Source organism: Manis pentadactyla, chromosome X (genome assembly GCF_030020395.1).
Source record: "Manis pentadactyla isolate mManPen7 chromosome X, mManPen7.hap1, whole genome shotgun sequence".
Lineage (NCBI taxonomy): Eukaryota > Metazoa > Chordata > Mammalia > Pholidota > Manidae > Manis > Manis pentadactyla.
The window spans coordinates 112,675,326-112,703,035 of NC_080038.1; the positions used below are offsets into that span (position 1 = coordinate 112,675,326).

Sequence of the window (27,710 nt, forward strand, 5' to 3'; positions counted from 1 at the left end):
CTTGCTTCCCACCCCTCTCTTATCCCTCCCTTCCCACCCATCCTCCTCAGTCCCTTTCCCTTTGGTAACTGTTAGTCCATTCTTGGGTTCTATGATTCTGCTGCTGTTTTGTTCCTTCGGTTTTCCTTTATTCTTATACTCCACAGATGAGTGAAATCATTTGATACTTGTCTTTCTCTGCCTGGCTTATTTCACTGAGCATAATACCCTCTAGCTCCATCCATGTTGTTGCAAATGGTAGGATTTGTTTTCTTCTTATGGCTGAATAATATTCCATTGTGTGTATGTACCACCTCTTCTTTATCCATTCATCTACTGATGGACATTTAGGTTGCTTCCATTTCTTGGCTATTGTAAATAGTGCTGCGATAAACATAGGGGTTATCGCAGCATTTTTTTTTTCTTTCCCACTTCTGCCTTTTTTTTTTTTTTGTTATCATTACTCTACAATGACATGAAGAACATTATGTTTAGTAGGGTCCCCCCTTCACCAAGTGCCCCCCACAAACCCCATTATAGTCACTGTCCATCAGTGTAGTAAGATGTTGTAGATTCACTACTTGTCTTCTCTGTGTTTATTACAGCATTTTTTAAAGGAATCAAGCGAATATTGAAGTTCAGATACCTTTTTAAAGATCTATTTTGGAAACGTGTATTTGAGTGGAAAAAATTTTAAAGCTTAAAGGTCTCCTAAGAAATTAATGTACTTTTATATTTGGCTATTCTGGTTTTGTGGTAGCAGAATAAGTTCTGTTAGGAATCATGTGTACAGGTTTCCAGCAGAGTTGATATTGTGGAAAATAAGCCAGCTGTTCCAGGGACATGTGCTTTATTGTCTTATGTATGACCTCACACAGTCACGCCCAAATTTGCTATTAATGATTTCCTGCAATTCTTCACCTTGTTTTTATTGTCCATTGAGTTTATCACTCACAAGAAGTTGTATTTTTGCTTTTCTTGAGACAGCTTGTGTTGGGCTGCGTATGTTTCAAGCTGCTGAGAAAGGTTTGAAGGTGCTCTGTTACTTCAGCATCCCATCATGTTGCCTTCCCTACTGACTGAAATATTTCACTGGGGGAGATGTAACTAAGAAGTCAAGTGTTCTTCCAAGCCTCTGAGACAGAACATCTTTATTTGAAGTGTTGCAGTGAAGTGTGTCAGGAGGCTAGGGAATACATTTGTATACAATGTTCTTAAGATGATGACAAGACCCTGTATTTTGATGGCCCCACTCTTATGAAGAGTTAAAAATGCTGTTAGGTGTCTGACCTCGCATATTCTTGCAGATCACTGTTAAACACTGCACTGGTGTCTCCCCCTCCCTCCACCCCCTTCTGCACGTGGGGAAAAGAGGCATGGTTTCAAGTGAGGCAGGCTGTAGTCATCCATATTTACGAAATGACAGAACGGGAAATGAACTCCAGGTGCCTCGAGTCCTTTTGGAGGAATCAGGTGAAGAACCCCTAGCTCCTGGGCCAGATTCTGCAGCAAATCAGGTGGCGGAAGTTCTTTTTATGTGGCTTTGGTGATGATCTCTTTCTATTGGGAAGCAGTGTTTATTTCTGCAGAAGCTTAGGTCTCTTCAGCGGGAGGTGAGGACCAAAGAAAAAACAAGAGGGGTGGGGTTGTTACTGAGCAATGTGGGCAAGGTCAATATAGATTTTTTTCTTTGCCAAAGTAAGCCTGAGGATTCTTGAGAACTGTTTGCAATTGGCCGCTCTTGGTTTCCCTGCTGTTTGAATAACTCCATTGGAAAAAAAAAATCTCCAGAACACTGGCTCTGCAGAGGTACCTGGCATCACTTTCATGGAACCGTTTTTATGATTTTTTTCGAGTGGGTTAGTGCTGTCCAAAAATAACAACGTATATATGTCTCTCCATGCCGTTTATATTAGCTTAGTTTTCCCGCTTGAGAAACTGCCAGCTGTATGCCTTGCAGGACCTGGTTTCAGTGTTCACAGTGAGCGGTAGAGTGCTGTTGGCATAACCAGTTTATTTTCATAGGTCAACAAGTTCCTAATGCTTCAGCACATTAAATGGTTTCCTAGAGACTTGAAGGAGGGAATGCCACCTTCTCAAGGTGCCTAACTTACCACCAAGAAGTAACTGAAGTCCAGAAGGCTCTGAATCAACTGTTGGAAAGGTTGAATTCAATCATTATTTGCAAGCTCATAGGAATAGCTCCCCCCTCTGCCCAGCAGCATTTAGTCATGCTCTGTTGCTTGTGGAGCACTGCTAACCTGACCCAAGGGGACAGTTGCTCCTCCCTGACCAGTGACTGTCATGACTGCTTGCAGAGGAACTTTGCCTCTGCCTGCCCCTTCCAAGTGAAACGGTCTGGCAGAGTTTCTCACCAAGAGAGCCAGAAGAGAATCCCATAAGGCTTCTCGATTCAGTTCTGTAACTGAAGCCTGGCTGTCTCCCTGCTTCCTTCTCTCCTGTCTCTGCATGCAGCTGAAGCCACTGCAGTGTCCAAAGCATGATGATTCCAGGCTCAAGAGACCAGCCTGGGCCTAAGCAGGGGACAGCAGAAGACTCTTGATTCAGAGCTCGGGTTCTGGGCCTCAAGTCCTATAGACTGCTCTTCTGCCCTATCTTTACCATCCATTTCCGGATAGTGACCGGAAATTTTATCCTTCCGGTTTTTATCTTCCTCCTTATTCCCTTATGTCACTGTCCCAGTCGTGGTGTCCTTGTCTTGACCCCCTCCCCTGTATCTAACCCCCTGCTTTGGTTTTCCAGCCAGTTGCCCAGTTCCTCTAGAAAGTTCTGGTCTTGCTGCTGGTCCTGGGGAGGGCTGCTCTACCCACACGTTGATCGTAAAACAGCTTGAGCTCAGCACAGTGGGAGTGCGGACTGAAGGGGTGAATCTGCTTAGAGAACTCAGAGGAGTCAGAGTGCTGGGCTGAGGAGGTCCAGCCGGTGGCCCTGCCAAGGGTTGGTCTAGATGCATGGCCCATTAGTTTTCTATGGCTGCTGTTAACAAATTGCCACAAACTTAGTGTCTCAAAACAACACAGATTTGTCATCTCACAGTTCTGGAGGTTCTACAGAGGCTCTAGGGGAGAGTCCATTACCTCACCTTTTCTAGCTTCTAGAGGCCGCCTGCATTCCTTGGCTCATGGCCCGTTCCTCCATCTTCAGGTCCACAGTGGCTGGTCAGGCCTTTTCCCCGTCATGTCACCCTGACACTGCTCGTGTCGTCACATCTGATTCCAACTCTTCCACCTCCCTCCTTCCCTGAGAACCAAGCACCCTTATGACCACACTGGTCCTGCCTGGATAATCCAGGATCATCTGTGCATCTCAGAGTCCTTAACTGAGTCACCGCTGCAGAGCCCCCTTTGCCATGTAAGGGAACATATCACAGGTTCCAGGGATCAAGATGTGGACATCTTTGGTAAACACTGTTCTGCCTGCCGCATGGGCGTTGCTGGGGGAAACGTGGAATTCTGGACTCAGCTGAGTTCTAAGCCCGGATACCGATGTTAGGGTGGCGGAGGAACAGGGATCTGATAGACTGGCAAACTGTTAGCCAGGTGCGGAAGTCTTCACAGAATTAGAATCAGGAAGCACAATCCCTTTTGAGAATTTTGGCTGAAAGAAAGCAATACAGGCTCGCAGTCTGCAATTTCAATTTGGATGTTTTCTTAAATTCTTCATAATTAGAACATTTTTTTCCCCCCACAGAACTCCCTCAGTCTGGAGTTCTTGTAAGTGGGCACTGCTTTCAGACTTGAGGTGTTTCAGGATACGAGCTGGCCAGACGCTTAGTAGGCACTTAGCCAGCTTGGGCCTATGGAATTTTCCACCCTCAGCTGATGAAAACAGTAAAGAGGTAAGGGTTGTGAGGCAAGTGTGTGTGTTTAAAAGAGCAAGGGATGGTTTCACGTCACAGAGAATACCACTTTGGCAGGCAGGCCCCAAGACACTGCTCATGCGTCCTGTGCGGGAGACACTTTGCCCATCCTGAAGGTCAAGTTAGGCCGGGCATGGCCTTCTTGCATTTCCAAGGTAATTGCAGGACACTTTCCCAGAGATGGATTTCTAAAACATATGATTAGAGAAGCAGAGGGAAGGCCTGGAAAATCTCTCTGATCCCTTCTGGTTTCACGATGGTTTGTTTCAATTGAGAGAATTCTGGCCTGGAAAATCTCTCTGATTCCTTCTGGTTTCATGAGGGTTTCAAATGAGAGAAATGAAAACTTCCTCTCTTCACCAAATCCAGTGACTGTCCTCAGAGAGATACTTATCACAAAAGCTTCCTGGCCGATCCCATTTGCATTGGCCAATCTATATAATGTCCATGATGAGCTGATGGCAGAGAGCTTGACTGCCCTGAAGAAGCACTCTATCCTGGACGTGGCTTACGTTCCATTTTTAAATCAATGCTAATTGGCCATAGCAGTACTTCTCTGAGGCCTGGCCTGTCTTTTTTCAGGCCCTTGGATAGCTGACCTGGCTGTAATGCACTGAAAATTATTATGTGAAAGGTTGGGAGTCTCCCAGATAGTGTGTAAAAATCTGTAGAAACAAAATACACATTAACTATCTTCACTTTGTCCAGTTCCATTTTCCCTTTTCCCTGTCTCAATATGAAAACAGTTCAATTCTCTTTATAAGCCGTCTCAATTTTTAAAAATTCTGATGTGTTTTCAATGGAATTATCTTAATTTTTTTTTCTATAAATAAAAAATATATACTATTCATCTCTAATCCATAAAATGCGAAAGGGTATTAACTGTAGTCCTATTTAAATCTCTAGAAACTTGTGTTCATTTTCTCCAAATTATAGACTCTTTTCCCTTCAACCTGGCCTATTATATTATATTTCATATTATTTTACTGATCTGTTGCTTTCTTTTTTACTGGCCCTCATCTGACCTTCATAGCTTTTGGGTAGTAAGCATTCAGGCGCTGAGGTGCGTGACAGGATTGACGTCTTAGAGCTCGGGAACATCTGGGGCTGTGGTATATACCAGAAGGAACTAGAAACCAAGGGTGTTGTTGGACAGGGAGAGAGAGAAAGAGAGAGAGCGAGCTGTGCTGAGCTGTGGGAGATAGCTGCCTTTGCTGAGGGAAAAGATAGTTATTTTCCTTCAGTTCATGCTAAAATCCCAAAGGAAATGCTTTTAGAACTGGTGCTTGAATTAAAGAGAAGCAGAAAATCTATTTCTACTGATTTCTTTTTAATGGAGTAAATCTATTTAGGACAAGGTGGTGGGGGTGGGGAAGCAAGACAAGGACTTAGTCTGAGGAAACTAAAGGATTAAACAAGAGTTAAGATGAAAGGAAGGGTTTTTCTTTGTGTGTGTTCCATTATAATAGACCAAGAGATCAGAGATTAAAATATTAACGATATTTAATGAGGGTAGCAGTATATTTTTAGATTCAGACAGGAAGAAATCAAACCCTTTAGAAATTGTACTAGATAAATGGAACAGTTCTGTCTGGGACAAATAATAAATGGGAGTAGACATTGATTCAGGGGATGGAGGGCAGTACACATTGTCAGCTTGCATAAATCAAGACCCCAAAGCAATTAATTAAGGAATGTAGAGAATACTTGTGTGCAGTTCTCCACTGCAGATGCTGACTGGAGCCCAGTTCTCCAACTTAGATGGAGGTCAGAGACTTGTGGCCACTGGAAAGCTGTAGAGGCCGTATTTCTTTTGAGAGCTAAGGGTGGGGGGACTCAGGTGCCAGCTCGGCCTGCCCTACTCCATCGTCTTCGCAGCATCTCACCTGTTCCCAAACTCATCTTTCCTCAGGCAGCAAAACCGGCTGGACAGGAATGGTAGCTATTGGAGGCTGCCCCTCTGGGCCCTTGAGACTCTCAGAGTGTGGCCCCCACTGGGGCTGGCTTCCTCTTAGTGATGTCCTCTCCCTACAGAGTTGCTTTCTTCCCCTTTCTACTACCCACTAACTGTTGTCCTCTCATTCTGATGTTCTTCAGCTGCTGCTCGTGGTGTTCATCTCTCTGTGTGCGGCCACCTTCCAGGAAAGTCTTCTGTACATGTGGCTCCCTGGTCCAGCCCTCCCACCATTACTCTCCCATAGCCAGCCCTTTTCTCCCTTCCTCCGTGAGCTGGGGCACTGCATTCTACTGTGGGCACACTCCCATTCTTCCCTTCTCATCTTTTCCCTCACCTCTTCCTTCCCTCTCTCCTCAGTGTTTGGTCAGAAAGTGTTGTCCATGGGACAGAGCCATGGTTTGTTTTTTTTAACCTTTTCTTTAGCCAAGGATGGAAAATTCCAAAGGCCTGAGCTAGTGATGGCTGGGTGCCTTTTCTGGAAGTCCAATGGCCTGGATGCCAAGGGAATGTCATGGAGCTACGTATCTGGCAAGGTTGTCCCCTAAAATGTCCTGGGTTTGGATTGGGTTCCAACTAAAAGAAGTGGAGGTTCTATCTGGAGAATTATGAAATCGGAATGAAGAGTTTAAGAAATGATAGCATTACAGCTACAGAGCCCAGTTTACGTCACTTTGTTTTTCCTGCTGGGGTGAGTTGGGAAAGAGAGGCCTTTGGCTTAGTAGACCTTTCAGAAGTGAAGCCTTCCGCATGAGAGACAAAGTTCCTGTAGCTCAGTTTAATGCAGGACTTTGCTTTGCTGGGGTAATACTTGGCAGAAACCACACCCGTTTTAAGCGCCCAGGTACATCTCAAGAGTCACTTTGCTAGGGAGCAGGAGCACCCTCCTGGTTGACACCAGGTGGAGCTGAGCCGGTCTACCCCACCGTCACATTTCTTGCTGCCTCCCTGGAGAAATCATTTAGGCAGCATTTTGTCTGTGTGTCCCTAGGGGTTTAACAAGTCAGGGTGGACCATCTTGACAGTGAGCAAAAAACTTCCGATCTTGAAATAGCTAGAAGTTGACCACCACTCTATTGCCTCTCAGGAGAGGATGAGGGAAAATTATAAAATCCTCAAACCCGTAAAAAGTACCAGCTCTACCTGCATTGGCCCCACGTTACTGTAAATTTGCACCAGATTTCCAAGCGGGCCTTCACGCGCCTTCCTTCCTGTCCACCAGTAAGGCGCCTGTACCCCCTTCGAATCTCTTCTCCCACCACATCTCTTCCTGTGGCCTGTGTTCTCACCACGCCAGATCATTGCTGTTTCCCAGATGCACGCGATGTTTTCTCCCGTCCACGCCTTTGCTGAGGCTGACTCTTCCTTCCTGCAGTACACCCCCACCCCACCCCCAGCCCTTCCCTCCTAAAGGGAATCCTGTCTCTCCTGCAGGGCCTAGGTCTAATGGCCATCCTGCCCGATTTGCCTCAAATTGCTCCTTCTGCAGGCTAACCGCCTCCTCCTGGTTGTACTGGTTTCCTGTGGCTGCTGTAACAAATTACCACAGACTGGGGGGCTTAAAGCAACAGATTTATTTTCATAGAATTCTGGAGGCCAGAAGTCCAAAATAAATACCACTGGGCTGCACTCCCGCTGGAGAGTGTAAGGGAAAGATCCCTTCCTTACCTCTCTCAGCTCTGGTCGCTGCCAGCATTCCTTAGGTTGTGGCTACATCGCCCCCCCCCCCCGTCTCTGCCTCTGTGATCACATGGCATTCTCCTCTTTCCAGCTTTGTCAAATCTCCTTTTGCCTCTTTCTTCTAAGGTCATTTGTGGTGGCATTTAGGGGCCACCTGGATAATCCAGGGTGATCTCCACATCCCAGGACCCTTGACTCAATCACACATGGAAAGACCCTTTCACCATAAGGTAACATTTGCAATTCCAGAGATGAGGATGGAGGCATATTCTGGGGGGTGAAGGGAGAACATTTTTCAGCCTATACCGCTATTTCTTTAGTTTTAGAGAGGATTGATTTCATTCTGCCTCTTAACTGTAGTTGCTGACAACCTCTCTGGGTCATTAGAGTGTCAGTGCTTTAAGGAGCTGGCAGGAGAGTGGAAAGAGCTAATGCACAGTAGTAGTCAGAGTGCTAGAATGTTCCGGCTATTCGGCTGACAACTGTGTTGCCTTGGGCAGGCTGTTTAACTTTGTGAACTTCCTTGTGTTCATTTGTAAAATGGAGACGGGAATATTGACCTCACAGGGCCGTGCAGAGTTGTTTATAATAGCAAAACAAGTAACCCCCAAATTGAAACAAATGTTCAAGAGTGAGGGATTGGGCAAGTGTTTATCTAGACAGCAGAAAACTATGCAGTCATTAAAATGACATCAGCATTTATTATTGACATGGGGAAGAATTTAGGTTTATGTAACAGCATGCAAAGTATGTGGTCGTATTTTTTACAAAGTAATGTGTGTGTGATACAAATGAGTTTAGTTAATCACTCTGTGCCTCAGTTTCCTCATCTGTTAAGCAGAGATGATAAAACTGACCTCACAAGGTTGCTGTAGGAATGAGTAAAATAATAAAATGAAGCACTTAGAACAAAGCCTGGAACACAGGAAGCACTGAATAAATGTTAGCTATTATTGTTACATTCAAAGAAACCATTCTCAGAGTATGTGTGGGGATTTATGATGTTTGTGTGTATAGGTAATATTAACAGTGTGTATGTCTGGGATTATGAGTAAATTTTATTCTTTATATTTTGTTTTTAAATGATTATTCATTTGTTTTACATTGACTGTATTATTTTCATAGTCAGAAAAAGTAGAATTCAAGACATGTTCCATTCTTTCAGACTTGCTGTATTTATGGGATGTACATAAAAAGTTTATGTGGCATTGTAGTACCTGTGTAGTAGTTTGCACAATGCTATTGTTATTAAGATAATTTCTCCTATAATGCCGCAGCTTCTTGCCTATTGCTTTGCACATCCCACATTTTCTTTCTGTTGAGTCAATAACATTAGGGTGGTCCAGAAATTAGAGACTTCAATTCCCATTGGCTTTTCATTCCTATCTGCTTAAGTATCCCCCAAATTTTGAACTCAAGGCATTCTCTATAAAGTGAGGTTTCGAAGGGTTTATGTGTGTGTATGCACACACACATACCACATGCATGCTTGCATATCATATGCATCTATATGTTTTATATTACCTTTATAATTTTTGACAGGCAGAGATGCCTACCGTGAATTTTCTGAAATGTAAACTAAAATTGCTGTCATCTTTCTTGCATGTGAAATGTGTCTCAGGTTGCTGACTGTAGTCATCCTTGGCCAACATTAATACTGTTAATCACAAGAGGAACTTACATTTCAAATAAAGCTAATTAATAGGTGCCATGCATCGATATTGCAAGGGGTTCTTGGTGCAATTTTCCTGATTTTGAACATGCTGTATCTTTGTTCTTTCCTTAAAAATAATCTTAGACTTCTTGTGGATTTCAAAAACACGGGTAGGAGAGTTACCGATGAGTGAGGAGCTTTGAAACAGAAGTTCTTGCCTCTGACATTTTGGATAATTAGATTACAGCGGGCATCTTGGTGAGCAGGGTCTGTTTTCCCCTCTCAACCGTGTGTCTTTTTCCTAGCAGCATGCACATCCTAGAATTCATTTCTTTTTTGTTGCTTCTGTCTTCTCCCTACCACATTTCTCACTCCTTTCCAAACCCCACTCTGATCATGATTTAAAAGTGCCATATAAAAACGAATTTGTTGCATTTTCCTTTAATGTATCCCCTCTATCCCTTTCAGCATTTAAACTGAGTTTTGAGTATTTCCTCTTCATAACTTAGAAAGTAGGAGGGGGAGGGAGGCAATGAATAGGTGGAGCATAGAGGATTTTTAAGGCAGTGAAACTACTCTGTGATTCTCCAGTGGTAGATACAGATCATCGTCTATTTCTCCAAACCCAAAAGAATGTCCAACACCAACAGTGAACCTAAGGTAAACTGGGGGCTTTGGGTGATTATGATGTGTCAGTGTAGGTTCATCCATCGTAACAAGTGTGCCACTCTGGTGGGGGCTGTTGACAGCTGGGGGAGGCTGTGCATGTGTGGGAGCAGGGGATACATGCGAACTGAGCTCTCTGTACTTCTGCTCAGTTTTGCTCTGAACCTCAAACTGCTTGAAAAAAAGCCTGTTTTTGAAAAATAAGGTGCAAGAAATATTTTCTTTTTGTAAAAAATAAACTTAAATGTAGTCCTTTTGTGCTTATGTGAACCTTCAGTTTTTCTGTCGATCCAATGGTTCTAAGTTTTTGTTTCCCCAGCCCATGTAGTTTGGAAGGTTTCATTTCCAGCTCTCTCGCTACCTTGTGTGGCATAAAATTATGAAGAGTAGTAGTAAACGGGGATTGATCCCTTTGAAGGCTTTGGATGAAAAGTGCTAGGGAAAAGCAGAGCAGTTCTGTCGTTAGAGTGGAGGCACTATGAGTCAGAAATTTTAATGTTGACTCCTCACTGTGTGACCCTCGAGGCAATGCACCTCGCCAATGAAACGGTGATGTGAACCACCAATATCACGACGAGGTACCTGCTAATCAAATTCAGCCTTTGTCACAGCTGTGTTTGCCCCACGACTCTCGGGCCTTGTGCAAATGAGATCATTTAGCACACTTTAGGGGAATCTGATTTTTGAATAAACTTGATTGGAATCCTTTGGCAAAGCAGACAGTCCCTTTGTGATGCAAATGACCACCCACTAATTCATATCCTTTGTTAAGGTAGGATTTAAGGCTTTTTTAGGTTTTTATAACTCCTGTGCCATTTAAAATCAGATTGTTTTGGTGCCCGGGAGAGAAAATCGTTCTGGGAAGTTGCATTAACTCCTTCAGCCCTGAGGAAGCCGTTTAGTGAATTGTTTCTGGGAACAAGATAAGTACCCTTGTCACCTGAAAGGTTCAAAATAGCCTTTGTACGTGGCTCCTTAGTTTCTGAAAGAACATGACTCATTCCTTCATTATAACTTGAAAGAAATCCAGATGTCAGAGGGCACGGGAAATGGACTTAAGTTATACTTCTAAACACCAATATTGGAGGATTTACACATTAGGAAACCAAAATGATATGGGTTAAAAGTTGATATTTGGAGTCACTATATTAGGATGTGGCAGAAAGGGAAAGGGGTAGGTTGGCAGTCCTTTCTAGAATACTCCTTGGGGAAATTCTTGCTGGCCGCATTATGGGTCTGAGTGCCAGCTGTACGCTGTGTACCATAGGTTGTCTCATTTTGTCTAGGGAGCCTACCCCATCCTAAGCCCCCGCATTTCTGACTGCCTCATGTTTACCTGTGACCCCCATGATGTTTCTTCTGCCAGCAACTTAGGGTTGCTTCTCTCCTCAAGCAGCCTTTGGAGCCATCTTCTGCATAGGACCAGTGAAAGGAAACTAAGTGTGCTAGAGCAAGTCTTGCATTACTGTTGGGAGATGGATTGCATTCCTGTGCCTCTTAAAAGCCACGTTCTTGACGATATAAAATGGGGCTGTGGAGGGTGAGGTTCTCCAAGTCTGGGTCAGCCTTTGCCTGTCATTGACCTCAGTGGATGCCACTTAATAAAAAAACAGATCAGGGCTCACCCTATGGAATCATTGCTTAATATTGTACATGACTCATTGGAACTAGTGTTAGAAAATCACTTCCAGATGTGTAGCAGAATCTTTTCCAAAAGGAAGAAAACTCTGGAGAACTAGGCTAGTTTTCTTGTTATTACCTTAAGGCCAGAATCAAGTCTTCTGTATATGGTTTAGTCAACATATGTTTGGAGTTCTACGTCCTATTCACTTAAGACTGGCACCCACATAAATGGGGCAGCGTCCAGCCCGCCTCCTTACCCCATCTCAGCTGACCTCTCCACATCACCCATCTTCTCAGGATGATGATGAAAGGTCTGGATGCCTCACCTAGTCCCTCAGGCGCTGGCCTCATTCTTTATCATTACCAGCAAACATTCATTGAGCGTTCCTCTGTGAAGGCCTATTGCCAGGTACGGTGAAGGACGGAAGGAGTATCTAGTTGGAGAGCAGCAGTAGTAGTGTGGGTGATACGCCAAAGTGAGTGAGAACGCGAACTCAGGTTGAAGTGCCACTTTCTGGTTGTGGAAAATTGGGAAAGAATACCCTTTTTAAGTCTCAATTTCTTTGTCTGTAAAATGGGAGTGACAATGATCCTAATTCCTCCTTCGTAAGGTAAGTGTGAGGCCTCAATAAAATAATCCACGGTGAACACTTGGCCTCAAGTGTTACCTGTTATTGTTCATCTCATTTGCTCCCGGGGGGTAGTTTGTGTGGGGAAGAACCTCAAACGTTGAGTTGTTGACTGATGCCCTGCAAGAAGCCACCACAGTGTTTTATTTTTTTGAGGTTCTCTTTTAATTTAATTCACTCTAGCAGAGAATTCACTGGCTTCCCCTGTTCGCTGAATTTGCAGTTGGGCCCTCTTAAAAGAGGTAATGTGTTGACAGATCTTGCAGATCACGCAATAGGCAAAAGGAAAGTATTTGTAAATAGCACGGCCTGGAGCTCTTGCAAAAAGCCAAGCCTGCTTTTTACAACAAGATGTTTTTGGTAAATAAAATCTTATGTTTTCCATCCTACTTTTATTTCACACCTTACCTATTATCACACTGTGATTGAGCAGTTTTTTTTTATTGAATCAATCAATTTGTTTCTATACTAGAATGTGATAAAAACATCTCTAAAACTTGAAAATCACATTAGAAAAGGTAAAGATCTAACCATCCCTGTTCAGTAGAAATTTATGTCTCTATTCCTTTTGAGGAGTTAAAAATGGTTAGAAATTTGTGAAACTGCTACAGTTAAGCAGCCCTGGTTTGAATCCTGACTGTATTAGTTTTCTATTGCTCCACAGCAAATTACCACAAACTTAGCAGCTCAAGATAATTTCTCATATTACACGTTCTCTGGGTAAGAAGTATGGGCAGGGCTGGCCCCTCCTCGGGGTTTCACAGGTGTTGGCAAGACTGTGTTCTCATCCAGAGGCCTTTTCCAAACTCCTTCAAGTTTGCACAGTTCAGTTTCCTGTGGTTGTAGGGCTGACTGGTCCTGTTTTCTTGCTGGTTCTCAGCTGGGAGTGGGGATGGCTGTCAGCTGCTAGAGGATGGCCCTCAGGTCCTAGCCATGTGGGCCTCTCATAACATGGCAGTCTGCTTCTAAAAAGCCAGCAAGTGATTGTCTCTCTCCAGGAAGGACCCAGTCGTTCTTTTGGGGATCACCAGGTTAGGCCAGGCCCACCCAGGACCATCTCCCTTTTGATGAACTCAGGGTCATTTTATTAGTCATGTAATAACAGGAGTGACATCCCACAATATTCACAGATTCCCGCTTCCACTCAAGAGGAGGGGATTATACAGGGCGAGTGGAATGGGGGCAGGGATGTTACAGGGGATTTTAGGATTCTGTCCACCACACTGACTGTATCACTCACGTGTCCAGGTTGCCTGACCTCTGTTAGTCTTAGTTTTCTCATTTATAAAATGTGAGCAATGATAGTATTTTCTACCTAGGATTATTGTGAGAGTTAAATGCGATAACATGTAATGCATTTAGCCCAGCACCTGGTGCTTAGCAAGCTTTTAATAAATGTTGGAATCGTGGTAGAGAGAGCTACTTTTCTTTCTCCTCTTGTACTTTTCCTTTCCCTGACTACCCTCCCCCCACCCCCACCCCCAAGATGAAATGGCTTTGAAGGTGGAATGTAGGAGCATATGCTAAAAGAGTGGAAAGGTTTTTTTCCCCTTAAGATTTAAATCCTTGAAAAAGGATTTCCTAAGAATAAAGGTTATTTAACACTGAAACTTCTAAGCAAGTTGTTTTGGAATGGCTAGGCGAAGGCCTTCCTACAGATAACCCTTCTCATTTGATTCTTTGCTGAATGAATGCATGTGCCGTACACAGTTCATGCTCTCCCCTGCCATGGGGTTTGAGATTTCCTAGTTAAGGGAAAAAGTCAAAGATATTGGTCTACTTAGGAAACAACAGCCGTGGGTAGGTCAGGGATCTATAATTGAGAAGAACTTTGATAACAAATGCTTCCTTTGTAGAGCAGCAAATAACAAGACTGCAGGACCTGCCCAGCGTTTCTAACCTTTAGTGTAAGAATATTCAACAGTTCAGCCTCAGAATAGTCACAAAATTCAGACTTAAATATATTCACATAAGCTACCGAGGTACAGCCATTTCAAGGTTCCAGAGCCATTCCCAGAGAAAAATGGAGCTGTGTTTCTTCTTCTTGTTGCCTGCAGAAATTGATTATTTTCCAAGTATTTTTGGAGTATAAATTCCCATGTGATAAATAGTTGTTTAGAAGCCGCATTTTGCCCAGGGGAGGGAAAAAAAGGGCCGAGACACAAGAAAGGCAATGCCTGCAATTTACAAGTGGAATCACTTCTGGAGAGGATGGGAACTGCCCTTGGGTGTCAGTTTTCATAATAATGACTTATATGTTCCTTTCCATTCAGTAGTAACAAATGTGCCCCGTTTTCTGCCCTGTCCCCACCATCCCGCCTGCCCCACTGGGCTCACCTGCCACACCCAGCCTGACTTCGCTTTCTGGGACTCCCATTAGTACACAAATGTCCTACAGCATGAGGTGGTGCCCAGTGGGGAGCGGGAGCCAAGTTGGGGGAGGAGTTAGGAGTTACCTCATTGAGAAGACCTCAGTTCTTGTTCCTTTATTTGCAGAAGGGAAGTCTGAAAAGAGGGGTATAAAGATTCCCTTCCCATCTATGCTTTAGGGTGTCTGCTCCCTAAAAACTTTACCTGTACCTTCTCTAAAAAATAAACTTGATTAAAAACTTTTGTGTGCTAGAGGACACTGTCGAGAATGAAAGGCAATCCAGGGAATGGGAGAAAATATTTGCAAAGCATATAACTGATAAAAGATTAATACGAAAAACTCAACAACAACAACAACAACAAAAACCTGATTTCAAAATGGGCAAAGAACTTATTTCTCCAAAGAAGATATACCAGTGGCCAACCAACACTAGCATGTGAAAAGACGTTCAGCGTCCTTAGGTAAATGCAAATTGAAACCAGTGCGGTACCTCTTCACACCCATTAGATGACTGTTACCTAAAAAATGGGAAGTAACAAGTGTTGGAGAAAATGTGGAGATAGTGGAACCCGCGTGGATTGCTGGTGGGAATGTAAAATGATGTAGCTGCTTGGCCAGAAAAAGAAAAGCTTGGCAAGTTCTTTGAGAATGTAAATATAAAATTACCATGTGATCCAGCAAGTCCACTTCTAGGTACATACCCAAAAGAACTGAAATCAGGGATTCATACAGATACTTGCACCCCAGTGTTCATATCAGCATAATTCACAATACTCAGAAGGTGGAATCAGCCCAAATGTCCATCAGCAGATAAGCAAAACATGGTGTATATGTACAGTGGAATATTATTCGGCTCCTAAAAGGAATGGAATTCTGACACATGCTACAATGTGGATGAACCTTGAAAACATGCTAAGCGAAAGAAGCCAAACAGAAAAGGTCAAGTATTGTATATTTCGACTTGTGTGAGGTACCCAGACTAGGCAAATTCATAGAGACAGAAAGCAGATGAGAGGTTCCCAGGGGCTGAGAGGAAGTGGGACGGGGGAGTTAGTGTTCAATGGAAGCAGGTGGCGGCGATGGTCGTACAGCAATGTTAAGTGTACTTAATGCCACTGAAGTACACACTTAAACGGTAAATTCTGTTATGTATATTTTACCAGAATAAAACCCCAAATAAAATTGATATGTGCTTTTGGATATCAGCAGTACTTGTCTGTGCTAGAAAAAACTGGGGAAACAGAAAAGGAAAAAGAAGAATAATATCACCCATAGTTCCACCACTCAGAATCCATAAATCTTTGTTTTCCATGTTTACTTTCAAGTATTCTCCCCTCATCAGTAAAAATGACTGTCACTTTCTACCACTTCCTGTAGAAGTGGGGCAGTAGCACCTACTGATTCCCTGGTGAAATTTTGGTGCCTTCAACAGTCCACAAACAGGAAAGAAAGGAAAAAGGCCTCTGAGTAGTGAAAAACCTAGCCGCCGAGGCAGGCATCTTGTCGGAAACCTTTCTGCCCTCAGCCGTGCCGTGGTTCTCAGGCCACGACCAACCACGACCACATCGTGGCGGCAGCTGCTGGCAAGAGCACAGGGACCTAGGGTCATCGGGTCTGGCCTCCAGCCTCAGTGTTCAGGAAAGTATATATAAAAAAGCTTTCAAAGTCTTTTTTGTAGCCTTGGAGTAGTCTGTCTTTCTCCTGCTACACACTGAGTCCCGGAGCAGTATCCCGTTGAGCCACCCGTTCAAGTCCTCCTCCTAATACTGAGCGTGGCTCTTGCTTTCTGAGCGGATGAGGGCTCTTGTCTCTTGCTTCTCCGCTCAGCTGACAGTCCGTTTATTCCGCACCCCCACCCCCGGACCTCGCAAAAGGAGCTCTGACCACGGGTCCCCGAGGGAGAGAAGGTGCGGAGGCACTGCAAGGGGCTGCCTCCGCCGGTTTGCCTGACAGCCACCACCTACCTACCTTGCTTACAGCTGCAGGTGGCTGCTCTCAGGCTGTGGCGTTTTTGAGAAAGCAGGGGCGAGCCTCGGACCTGGCCAGACGCTGCCATCTCTGCAGTAGATGCCGGTTGTGTTCCCAGCTTCCAGGGAGGCTTACCGGGCTGGGCCTGATTGCTCCTCACAAAATCCTCCAGTGGTCAGAGGAAAGAGGAAAGAAAAGAAGAGGCTCGGTGGCTTAGCAAGGGATGGGGCGATGAGAGAGAAAGCTGTTAAGCATTTCACTGGGCTCTGCTTTGAATTCTAGGAAGAGGTTTATTTGCTTTCCTGCTTGAAAATGGGATATGATTTAAAATGTGGGACAAGTGGACCTAAACGGCAAGAAATCCTTCTGTTAACCCATCCTTTACTTATGTATGTATTTAAATCAGGGAAGCAATAATCCTGTTTTGCCAGAATTATCTTGCTTGGGCAATCTGTAAGCAGTGGCGGTGAGGTAATTACACTGACCTTCCTCCTTAAACACAGTGGAATTCCACATGCAAACAAGTGCTGGGGCCTTTGAATAACAGTCAAACACCTGAGGAGGCCACACACTTACTCCTCAATGTCATTGCTCAAAACACAGGGAATTTCCCTCAGAATGAGTCTATGAGCCGTGTGAGCTGACCAGGACCTTCCTATGTAGTCCCACCTCATATGTATTTATTTTTATTATTTTATGTAGTTTTTTTATTCTTACGTATTATTTAAATGTATGTATTTTTAGAGGACGCCTGTATTTTGGTTATAAAGGAAAACTATCATTTAAAGAAACCTTGACTTCTAAAGGTTTGTGTTTCTTTAAGTCTATAATTACATCATTGTTGTGATTTTTTTTTTTTTTTTTTTTTTTCAGTTAGCATAGGTCCAGTCATGTTAGGCTAAAAGTTTCTCTTTCTTAGGCTGGGGCCTCACATGGCCTATTGAAACTCCTAGAATATTTAACACCATGTGTGTGAGAACTTGTATAAGGATTTGCCTGTTTTCTCCTTGGAGTAGTCTGTCATGCCCAGAGCAAGTGCTCAGTAAATATTTCCAAGGTGGATGAGTCTTGGAAACCAAAGGACTTTTCGAACAATAGTCCCAAATTCTTTATATGCCAAGGTTTCTCTTATGTTCTTTGGAACACTGTAACTTCTCAAAATCCCAATTTGGAAGGAGAAAAAAATAGAAAAGAGATGGAGGAACATCAAATAATAACTGGTTATCTACGGATGGGATTCAAAGTGACGTTTACTTTATATTTTTGGATTAAAAACTCTTCATTGAAGATGCATTACTTTTTTTTTTTTTTTGAGAGGACATCTCTCATATTTATTGATCAAATGGTTGTTAACAAGAATAAAATTCTGTATAGGGGACTCCATGCACAATCATTAATCAACCCCAAGCCTAATTCTCAACAGTCTCCAATCTTCTGAAGCATAACGAACAAGTTCTTATTCTTACATAGTGAATAACTTCTTACATGGTGAACAGTGCAAGGGCAGTCATATCACAGAAACTTTCAGTTTTGATCACGCTGAAGATGCATTACTTTTGTAATTACATGAAACCAATAAATCTTAACATGAAAATAATGTGACCTATTTATATGAAGTTAGAAAGACAGATCTTAACCTTTCTTGGATCAGACACTTTGAGATTCGGGAAAGCTCTGGAGCCTTTTCTTAGATAGATGTACGCATACACAACATTTTCCATAATTTCAGAGTTTTACATCTCATGCAGCCCATCCAACGATCACTTAACACCCCAGATTAGGGGCCACTTTGGGAATGGAGAAAGTAGCACCCGAAAAGGGGTTGACTTCCAAGTAAGTGTTGAAAGATGTAGAGTTATGTGCACATTGTTACATCAAGGTGGGGACACGTGATTCAGCAGCACAGCCCGTGTATCAGCCTGTGCATCAGGCCAGGCACAAGGTCCAGACTGAATTGAAAATGAAAGCAAGACAGGAACGCGCTGTTAGTACTGAAAGACAGGCAAGGGTTATGTTAGACTAGTTGAGAGGACTGCTGGGGAGAAGGTTTAGAGATTCATTCCTAGAAAAGACACAGTCTTGTCATGATGGCAGTGGTTTAGCCAGAGGCTATATAGGTAGAGGCCTGTAGAGGCACGGCTGTTGTCAGTCTAAGGTCTCAGGATGGCTTTGCGTGGGATGTGGGTGAGCATTGCAAAATGGGGATGCTTAGATGAGGGCGTTGCTCCTTGCTAGTGCTTCCGGGCATGTGTGACAGGGCTTGCACTTTGGATTCGTTTCAGGGGAGGGAGCAAGAAAATGTACCTGTGGGCATGTTCAGCACACACAGTAAATGGGAGCTCAAGGGAGGGAGGATTCCAGAGAATCCCTCTTAGGAGGGAGGAAGTTTGGCAGCGGGAAAACTATTACCAGCACAAGTGGGGTTTTGCCTGAGTCATTAACTTTCAGGTTTAATTCCAATGCACAAGCAACATGGTGTTCTGTCTGCTGACACATTTCTTCATGTAGGTGTGCCCGGTTCTATGAAAACTTCATATATGACTTTGCGAATCGACCAAAAGAGAAATTAATGAGTGATGATGAGTCATGTTATTACAATGTTCAGTAGTAGGGCTCCTTTGGTCAGTCACCCAGCTGTACGTATTTCAGTGAGTGGTTTGTAGATTGTGGTCATCTTGAAAAATTGGAAGAGGCAGAAGATCGTAGTCCTGAGGGTTAGAAAGATACTGAAAATGGATTCATAATCTGTTCTTTTCATCATTCAAGATAAAATGGTGAGCAGTGAATAAGACAAGACTCTGTAATCACAGTTTTCCTTCTAGTTGCGGGGAGAGACAGAAAAGGAAATGGATGGGCCCTGGCCTTAGTACCTCGTGATAGGGCTAGGATGGGGACAGAAATAACAGGGATTAGCCTTGGGTTTGAGGTGGAGGTGGCACTGGGTAGGAGGGGTGGTCCTTTGTACCTAGACAGATCAGATCGGCAGCATGGTGAGTTTAGGGTGGGGGTGGAGAATTGGCAGGGAGGGGTCAGGATCAGCAAAGGTGGGATAACAGGGTCCATTAGGGGATCTGCCCCCCGCGGTTGGAGGGCCTGCGCTGGAGGCCAGATACATAAGCCTTGCTAAACTGAGTTTTTTTCCTGCTTGCTATGGTGAGCCACTTAGGGGCTTAAACCAAAAAACAATTGTGATCCAACCTACGTTTCTACAGAAGTTTAACCATTTTGGATCAAATTAGCCATTGAGAGGTGTTGGAGATAAATTAAATGCAGATTGGCAGCTGATCTCTTCAAAATGAGATGTTTAGGCTAATCTCTGTCTCACAAGGAAGATGCAAGTCTATTTCTGTTTTTTAAAGAAGGGCTCTTTACATAAACAGAGGTCTCACTCTACTTTCCTCTGTAGTCTTGTATACAAGTATAATGAGTAGTTTTCCATAATTCAGTGTATTGCTCCTGGAAAATGTAGACAATGGGGCAAATTTTCAGCCTATGCTGTCATTTTATGGATTAGTTTCCATTGGCGCTGACCTTCTGGCTTTCAGTGCATAAGTATGAGTAAAACATCTGTTCCTGTCATTCCCTTGCTTAAAAACCTTTGCTGGCTCCCCATCACCTACACCAGGAATCAGTCCAAACTCGTTGCCTTGGCATACGTGGCCCTCCATACACGTGTCTTCCAGCTCATCCTATTTATTCCTATTCTGAACGTCCCCAGACTCGCTGAACACAGGCTTTTGTTTATCCATGCAGTTACTTACGCTCTTCTAATGCCTTTATTCTCCTGGCCTGCCCTGGGCATTTTTATTCATATTCAGTCCTTCAAGACTGCGCGTGTGCTATCTCCTCGCTCCTCCTTCAGCAGGGGAATTACTCTCTGCCTCACCTGCATCCCCACAAGCCCTCCTCTGTCCCCAGTCAAGGTCCTCAGCACATGGTATTTTAACTGTTTAGGGGTCTGTCTTTCCCTCAAGCCTATGAGTTTGTGAAGGGCAGGGCCCACATCTTGCCCAACCTGGTTTTCTCAACTTTGTAGCCCACTGCCTTGCACATGGTCCATACTCAGGGACTTACAGATCTAAGGCGTGTGTTTTGCATTTCTGTTTATAAGAGCTCCAGAAGAGCCCTCGGGGAATGACGGCAGCAAGCCTCACTTTTGTACCAGGCCGGTCACTGGCGTCTGGCTGCAGGGGAGGGTCCTGTCCTCAGACCCTGACACCTAACTGTTCTAGTGAGGAGCAGCATGGTTCCTGTCCTGGGAGCTCATCTCTTACTAAATATTGGAGGGATTTTTTTAGGTATCAGGAAGTGAAAGTGGATAGGTTACTTATTTATTTTTTTTAGTTTTCTTAATAGCTTTGTTGAGCTATAATTTACATACCATAGGAGACACCCATTTAAAGTGTATATTTCAGTGGTTTTTACTATATTCACAGATATGTGCCACTGTCACCACAATCAGTTTTAGAACATTTTATCACTTCAAGGCTATTTACTTAAGACATTCAAAAAGCTTTCATAGGGGGGGGACAGCTCCTAAGACTTTGAAATGATACCTGCAGTGATGGGGTGGGGGGTGTTGGTCATAGGAAGGGGAATTGGTTTACAGAGGGAAACTAAGATAACAGATAGGGCAGGCGGTTTTTTTTTGTTTTTGTTTTTTTTTTCAGAGAAAGATGTGTAAAAAAGCTAAACACCCAAAGGGTGGGTACCCGAGGATGCTGGTTTGATTTAACACCCTTTCCGAAAAGTTCAGAGATGCCAAGCTATACAAGCTGTACTGCAGTGAGATCCCCTAAGGCTGGATAATGTGAACAGGAAAGGGAGAGAGCTAAGTTTAGATGAACAAGAGCTGGGGAAATAATTGAAACTTACTAATAGGAGGGCAGACTCTGAGCTTGATTAGACTCTGTTAAAGCAACATGAGTGATTGTAGACTGGACACCAAAGAACACTCCCCCAGGGGTGCGTGAGGGCTAACAGGGCAGCAATGTGGGGCATGGTCAGGAAGAGTTCCACCAACCACGTAAAGTCTCCTGCTTCCCCTGAAGACAGAACCCAGGTGTGCCTGGTTAATCACGAGTGGGTAAATAGGATAAATACAGATCAGGTCACCATATCCTGGAATACAATACCGAGAACTGTGGCCTCTCCTGACATTTTAAAGAGGTAACCTTAAGAAAAGTCAATGGAACAATCACTTGATTTACTTCAAGTAGCTTTCAGAATGTATTATCTCATGAAGTGGCATAGACTGAAAATACTGATATGATAGGTTCAAAAAAGGCAGAGAATTTCAGTTCGTGGGTAGATCCAGCATGGCCAGTTATAGAAAACGAAAGTATTTGTAGAGAGGTGCATTTTTGCCCCTTAAGGTTGAATTTCACAATGGGGCCCACTGATTTTCTTTATTGCATTATCAGGAGCAGATTAACGGGTGGGTAGACCAGTGGTCGGACCAGTATGGAAAAGGCTTGTGTGGCTGCTTTACAGATTACTGAGCTTTTGTGACTAAATGGACTTGTGTTGCTGTGTTCAGATGACACAAACAGGACCTTTAGGTTTTTATGTTTTCATTGAATGTTATTAATCTAGCTGGCTAAATCCACATAGCTATAGAACGTCAGTGCACTTCACATTTTGTTCTGTTTTAAGAATGTGAGGTATGTTAATGGTTCTGTTTATAAAACTCAGGAAGAAGTCGAGATTTCTTTGTGTTCCAAGTGTGCAGTGTGCACCTGGATCCAAGGCAGGTTATAAATTAGTTAGCGGGCACAGAAAGATTTCGTCATGCATGAATGAGTTATCTGCAATACTTTTGTATGTCTGGGAATTTGTTAAATTTTTTGATTTGTTAGAAAGAAAGCCATTATGTATAGCCAAGGTGCATTTTTTTCTTTTGTCAATTAATGCTTTGCTGAAGAATAGAAACAGTGGTTTTTTTCCAGTTTTCAAAAGATACTTTGCCATTGTCTCAATTTATTCCAGACTTTGCTTTCATTTTACCTCGTTTGTCTTCTCTTTGAGTCATTTAAATGCGTATTAGCCCAAAGTGGACCCCAAAAGCCAGGAGTGATTGAATTGAAATCAGTTCCTACCTGTCAGTCAGCATATGGTGTAAAGTTATAATTATTGGTTAAAATGAAGTTGTGGGGTGTAGAGCTCATCAAAATTCTTAATTTGTAGTCATCTAGATTATTTGCGTAATATTTGAGTTGGCTGTCATGAAAAGCACTGGTTAGCTGAGTTTGAACTAATCATATGTATTGGGCAACACTGTAACATGTCCAGAGTATCTCCCCTGGCTGTAGTGCATTTGCATATCCTCAGGGGAGGAGAGAAGTTCATCTCCTTGTCAATGGGTAATTAACTGGGCAACCAAGGGCGGTGTCTGAACCTGAGAGTTTAAGGGGAAGGGCTGACTTGCCAGCTTGTTTGCTTCTTCAGGAGAAGAGGACAGAGATGGCCCTGGACTGCAGTTTGTAAGCAATAAATGGGTTTTAAACTTATTTCTCCCTCTGACTGATTTCGGTTTTTAGAGGTATTTTGCCCCGGGATTTCCTCTCCCCGGACTTACATTCTGGCGGTAGTGGACAGGATTCCTCTGAACCCGAAATGTTATAATGGGTGCGACCTTTGGGAGGGCCGTCCCTAGAAATGATGGGGAGAAGTGGCGCTCGCACCGAGGGATGTGTGTCTACACTCGTGTAGTCGCGGAGGCACCACCACCGCTGCTGGCCGTGGCGACCCCGGCCCGGGGCCCGAGACTAAGGCTACTGCTTCTGCCACTGCTGCTGCTCCTGCTGCCAGTCGGGGCCTGGTCACAACTATGGAAAGGAGCAGAGGGTCCGGGTCACCTCGATAGAGAAGCAACTGGCTGCTGTGTACCACGCCTTGCTGGCTACGGAGCCCATCGCCGGAACAGCTCCAACCAAGGCAATAACCACCTATCTCATCGCGGGGTGGGTGAGAGACTGGACCCAAAGACCACGGAGAGGTGTGGCAGACACGTACCGTATATCATGTGACTGGCCATTTGCCTTTGGCATCCCCAGGGAATGATGAAGCAGATGCATTGGCCCAGGTGCTCTGGCTAGAAGGAAAGCCTGCCTCTGATGTGGCCCCATGGCTACATCAATGTTTGTTGCACGCGGGGCAAAAGACAATGTGGGCTGTAGCCCCTCGGTGGGGGGGCTTGCCATTGACCTTCGTAGAAGTCAGCCAAGCCCAGAAGGAGTGCCCTGCACGTCGTGCAGATCAGCAAGCCACCAAGAGGGGCCGCGAGTGTCTCTTTGCAGCCTATGGCCGGTTCGCGGGTGACTGAGAGCGATCAAGGCACCCACTTTATTGGACATGCATTGCAAGGATGGGTGCAGCAATTAGGAGTAAAATAGATGTGGCCTTGGACATTTCAACACATGGATTGGCGATGGCTGGCTCTTCTGGCACCTTGGGGAAAAGGCCTGGGAGCTGGCCTCCTGTGTATTCTTGTGTATCCCTAGAAATGATGGGGAGACGTGGCCCCCCTAAAATCACGGTGATTTGCTTCTGCAGTCCTTGTGGCTTGGCCGTGCCCCCTGGCTGCAGCTGCTGCGTGACAGCTGGAATGGACGGGCTATGGACTTAATCTGCATGGAACTTTGAACCTAACTGAATCCTCTGGCTTGAGGATTGTCATAATTTTATTGCTGTTGCTATTGTTGTGTCATTAGTCTGGTCACAGTGCTCCAGTTTTCTCACCCAGGGACCATTGCGGAAGAAGGGGAATGAGTAGATTGTAAGGTGAGATTTCTGGCGGGGTGGCCTGTGGGTAAAATTGTAGCATTTCCAGAATACGTCGCCTGGCTTTGGTGCATTTGCATATCCTCAGGGGTGGAGAGAAGTTCATCTCCTTCTCCGTGACAGTGTGTAATTACCTGGGCAACCAAGGGCAGTGTCTGAACCTGAGAGTTTAAGGGGAGGGGCTGGCTTGCTGGCTTGTTTGCTTCCTCAGGAGAAGAGGACAGAGATGGCCCTGGACTGCAGTTGGTAAGCAGTAAATGGGTTTTAAGCTTCTTATTTCTCCCTTTGACTGATTTCGGTTTTTAGAGGTATTTTGCCCCGGAATTTCCTCTCCCCGGACTTACATGTATGTATACAGACTTGTTTTATTTTGTGATTTAAAAAAAATGTATAAATTCATTGTCAGTTTTTAAAAAGAGTCCTTGAGTTTATATAAGTAGCTAAATAGACTTGGAAGAGGGAAGCAGTTTGGCATTTAGGAAGATTTCTCCGTATGTGAAGACTCTAAAGAGGAGGAAAATGAGTTTTATTTTTTCCTCATTGTTTCTATGTTAGATTTAAATACATTTAAAATCTCATTTTGCTGATTCTTGGAACAGTGAGTTGTTCCTAAGTTAAAACTGGGATCTGAAAATCAATTTGAAAGTGTTAGCAGTGACTTGTCCCTTTCTCCTTGTGTGCTGCCACTTTGGCTTGGAAGGCGAAGAACGTGTAAGGTCAGTCTCTGTGTTATCTAGCTGCTTATCCCTCATGAACTACAAAGGCCTCTGGCTTTGTTGTTCTCACGGCTCTCCTCTAGGTCCTGGGGAGGGTACCGACGTGAATTAGACACGGTCCCTTGACAGTATCTTACTGTTGTTTTTTTGTAATTTGATTCTTACCCTCTTGAAGTTGAATCTGCCCACTCTTTTCCCCGCAGTAATAGACCTGAGGTGCTAATCCCTTGCTCATCGATGTCAAATGCTAAATTGGAAGCAACAGCTTAGAAATGTAAAACTCCTTATCCAGTTACACTACAAGCTCTCTTAACCTGTCATGCTCAGTATCATCAGGGTGGGAGAAGGCAAGATCTCATTTTGTTAAAGATGATAGTGTGGTTTGAGCAAGCGTTAGCAAATCCTAAAATGCAAAAGCCATCCAAGGAAACAAAAGACGTGGTAGGAGCGAGGGTGGGGAAGTATTTCCGTTTTGGTAAGCTCAGTGCACATAGGTTTATGTGTGTCATGGTTAAGAGCACTGGCTCTGGAGTCCATCAGACAGAGGTTTGCTTCCCACCTCGCTAATGTGTGACACTGGACCTGCCTGAGCCTCAGTCTCCTCGTCTGTAAAATAGGCTTAATGAAAGACCCTCCCTTGCAGGGTTTTGGAAAGAATGAAATCAGTGACTAGGTATATAAAATGCTTAACTTGGTATATAGTCACTCTCAGTATAAGTGGTAAAGGCACTGCCCCCCCACCCCGCCCCCTGGCAGGTTAATGATCCAGCTGATGAGGCTGATAGGCAAACCGCACACAAAGGAGCTAGGTGCTAAATATGAGTAAATGCCACAGACTTTGATAAAGACAATAAAGGCTGTAGGAGAGAGAGGTTGGAGGTCCGGCCATGACAGGAGTAACTTGAGCCAAGGTGGGCATTAGGAATGAAATGGTCTTGTGAAAAGTATGATTGTTCCACTGCTTTAAGAAAGGTCATTGTCTCAAATACAATTTGTATGTGGGTTTTCATGCCAAGATTTGCCCTGAAAAACAGTTTTTATTAAAATATGTTCATGTCTCTTCTGCCAGGTTGGGTGGTACTGACTGAAAAGATGGGCTTCTCTCCCCTAGCATCATCATCAGATTATATCAACTCAAAGCTTCTTCAGTACTTGGAGTTCCTATTGGGAAAGGGGGGGGAAAAATGACCTGGTGAAATGTAATCATGTGATTTAGAAAAGACAGAACCGTAGCAAAGTCAGATACTGTTTACTTCAATGTGAAAGTCCTTGCAGTTCTGGTTCCTTTGTTGCCATGCCTGGAGGGTCCCCTTGTAGAAATCTGTACTCTTCAGTGGTGAAATTTCACTCCTCTGTTAGTCCCAGCGCGAATTTGCTGCTCCTCCTCCTCACGCACCACTCTCAACCGTTACCTAGTCTCTGATCTTAGAGTTTATCAACAAAAGTAGAAGACAAGATGAAATGACCCGACACCACAGATGCACAACAGGCGAAGTTCTAATGATTGATAGGAATGTGAATAGATGGGCTCCCACACTTCAGCATGTCCACCGCTTGTGCAGTTGCTTTGTGGGAAGAAGATAAGCCTATCAGAGGGCAAGACAGATATGCACGGAAGCCCAGTGGGGCTTTAGGTTACAGCAGTCTCTGTGATCAACTTGAAGTGTTCGGGTTTATCTGCCTTGCCCACTAGGCTGTGAGCTTCCCAGAGCAGGGTCTGGTTCTTTTACATCTTTGCAGTACTAGGTGCTAGCGCGGGGCCTAGACCTTAGGAGGGACTTGATAAATGTGCCTTACACCAAACTCGCTTTCTTTTCCGCATTGCTGGAAATTGCATGCCCGCAGTGGCCATTTTGAGTACAAAGTGTTATTTTAGGATATTCTCTGTGGAGAAAGCACTCTAAACTCCGCTACAGATGTCTGAAACAAAAGGGGAGCTGAGTACCTAGGGGATGGGGGGGTGGGGGTGGTTGGAGAAATTCCCAAGGGAGGGAGCTGGAGGAGTGATGGGAAGGAGACACTCGCTGAGTAACCCTGTCTTTTTGAGTATGTACTTCTTACCCAAGATGGGTGTTACTTTCAGGAAGAATATCTTCAGATGTCATGAAAATAGTAGTCTAATCGCAGTACTATAAACTGAAGTTCTAACTTTTGGGTTAAATTACCCTCTTTCTTAAACCCGTGGCGGCCATGCTCCTCCTCGCCCTGAAACCGCCTTTGGAGAATGGGGTGGGAGTCACGGCCATGCAGGGAGGTTTTTGAATTGGCCCTGTGCCCCACTGCTAAGCTTTTTGCCTGCTCTCTGGTCTCCCTCTCAGTGTGCTACAGGAGAGATTCTGCAAAAAGCCAGTGTTCGCTTTAGATTTGCAGAAGAGACATTCTTAGAATTCTTCAGGAGAACTAGTTTCTAAAGTAAAAGATTTACCGGTAAACTAATGACCTTTGGTGTAATGTCCAAGCAGAAGTAACCCAGGCTGTTTTGCATTTGTTGACAGAGAAATATTATGTGATTATATTGGTTTTTAAATGAAATTGAAATGATATGATTCAATTTTCTAATGATAGCATAAATAAGCTTGCTAGGAATGTGTGCTTTTAAATACATGAATGGTTGGGATGGCTGAATTTATACATGCACGTACATATTTATCTTAGGATTTCATGCATGGTTTTCTATTTATACATACATAGTTAAGATCACGAAAGGTCATTCCTCTGTCTAGCAAATGTAGAGGAACCACCACAAAATCGTGAAGTCTTAAGTATTTGGTTCTGTCAGTGACTCCCAGTTAGGATCCATAGTTTCCT

At 44.0% G+C, this 27,710-nt stretch overlaps 1 protein-coding gene across 4 annotated transcripts in view; it reads left to right on the top strand.

Annotated features, from left to right (window-relative positions):
• The window catches only part of LOC118934450 (dedicator of cytokinesis protein 11-like), a 163,052-nt gene that overhangs the window by 8,658 nt on the left and 126,684 nt on the right, over positions 1-27,710 (top strand). Inside the window, exon 1 of one of the 4 annotated variants that reach the window (XM_057495484.1) lies at positions 9,022-9,807. The exons of the other annotated variants lie outside the window; for them this stretch is intronic. Within the exon in view, the coding sequence (XP_057351467.1) occupies positions 9,781-9,807 (27 nt within the window). The 5' untranslated portion in view covers positions 9,022-9,780. Of the gene's footprint in view, positions 1-9,021; positions 9,808-27,710 lie in introns of those variants that run through there. 4 annotated transcript variants of the gene reach the window in all.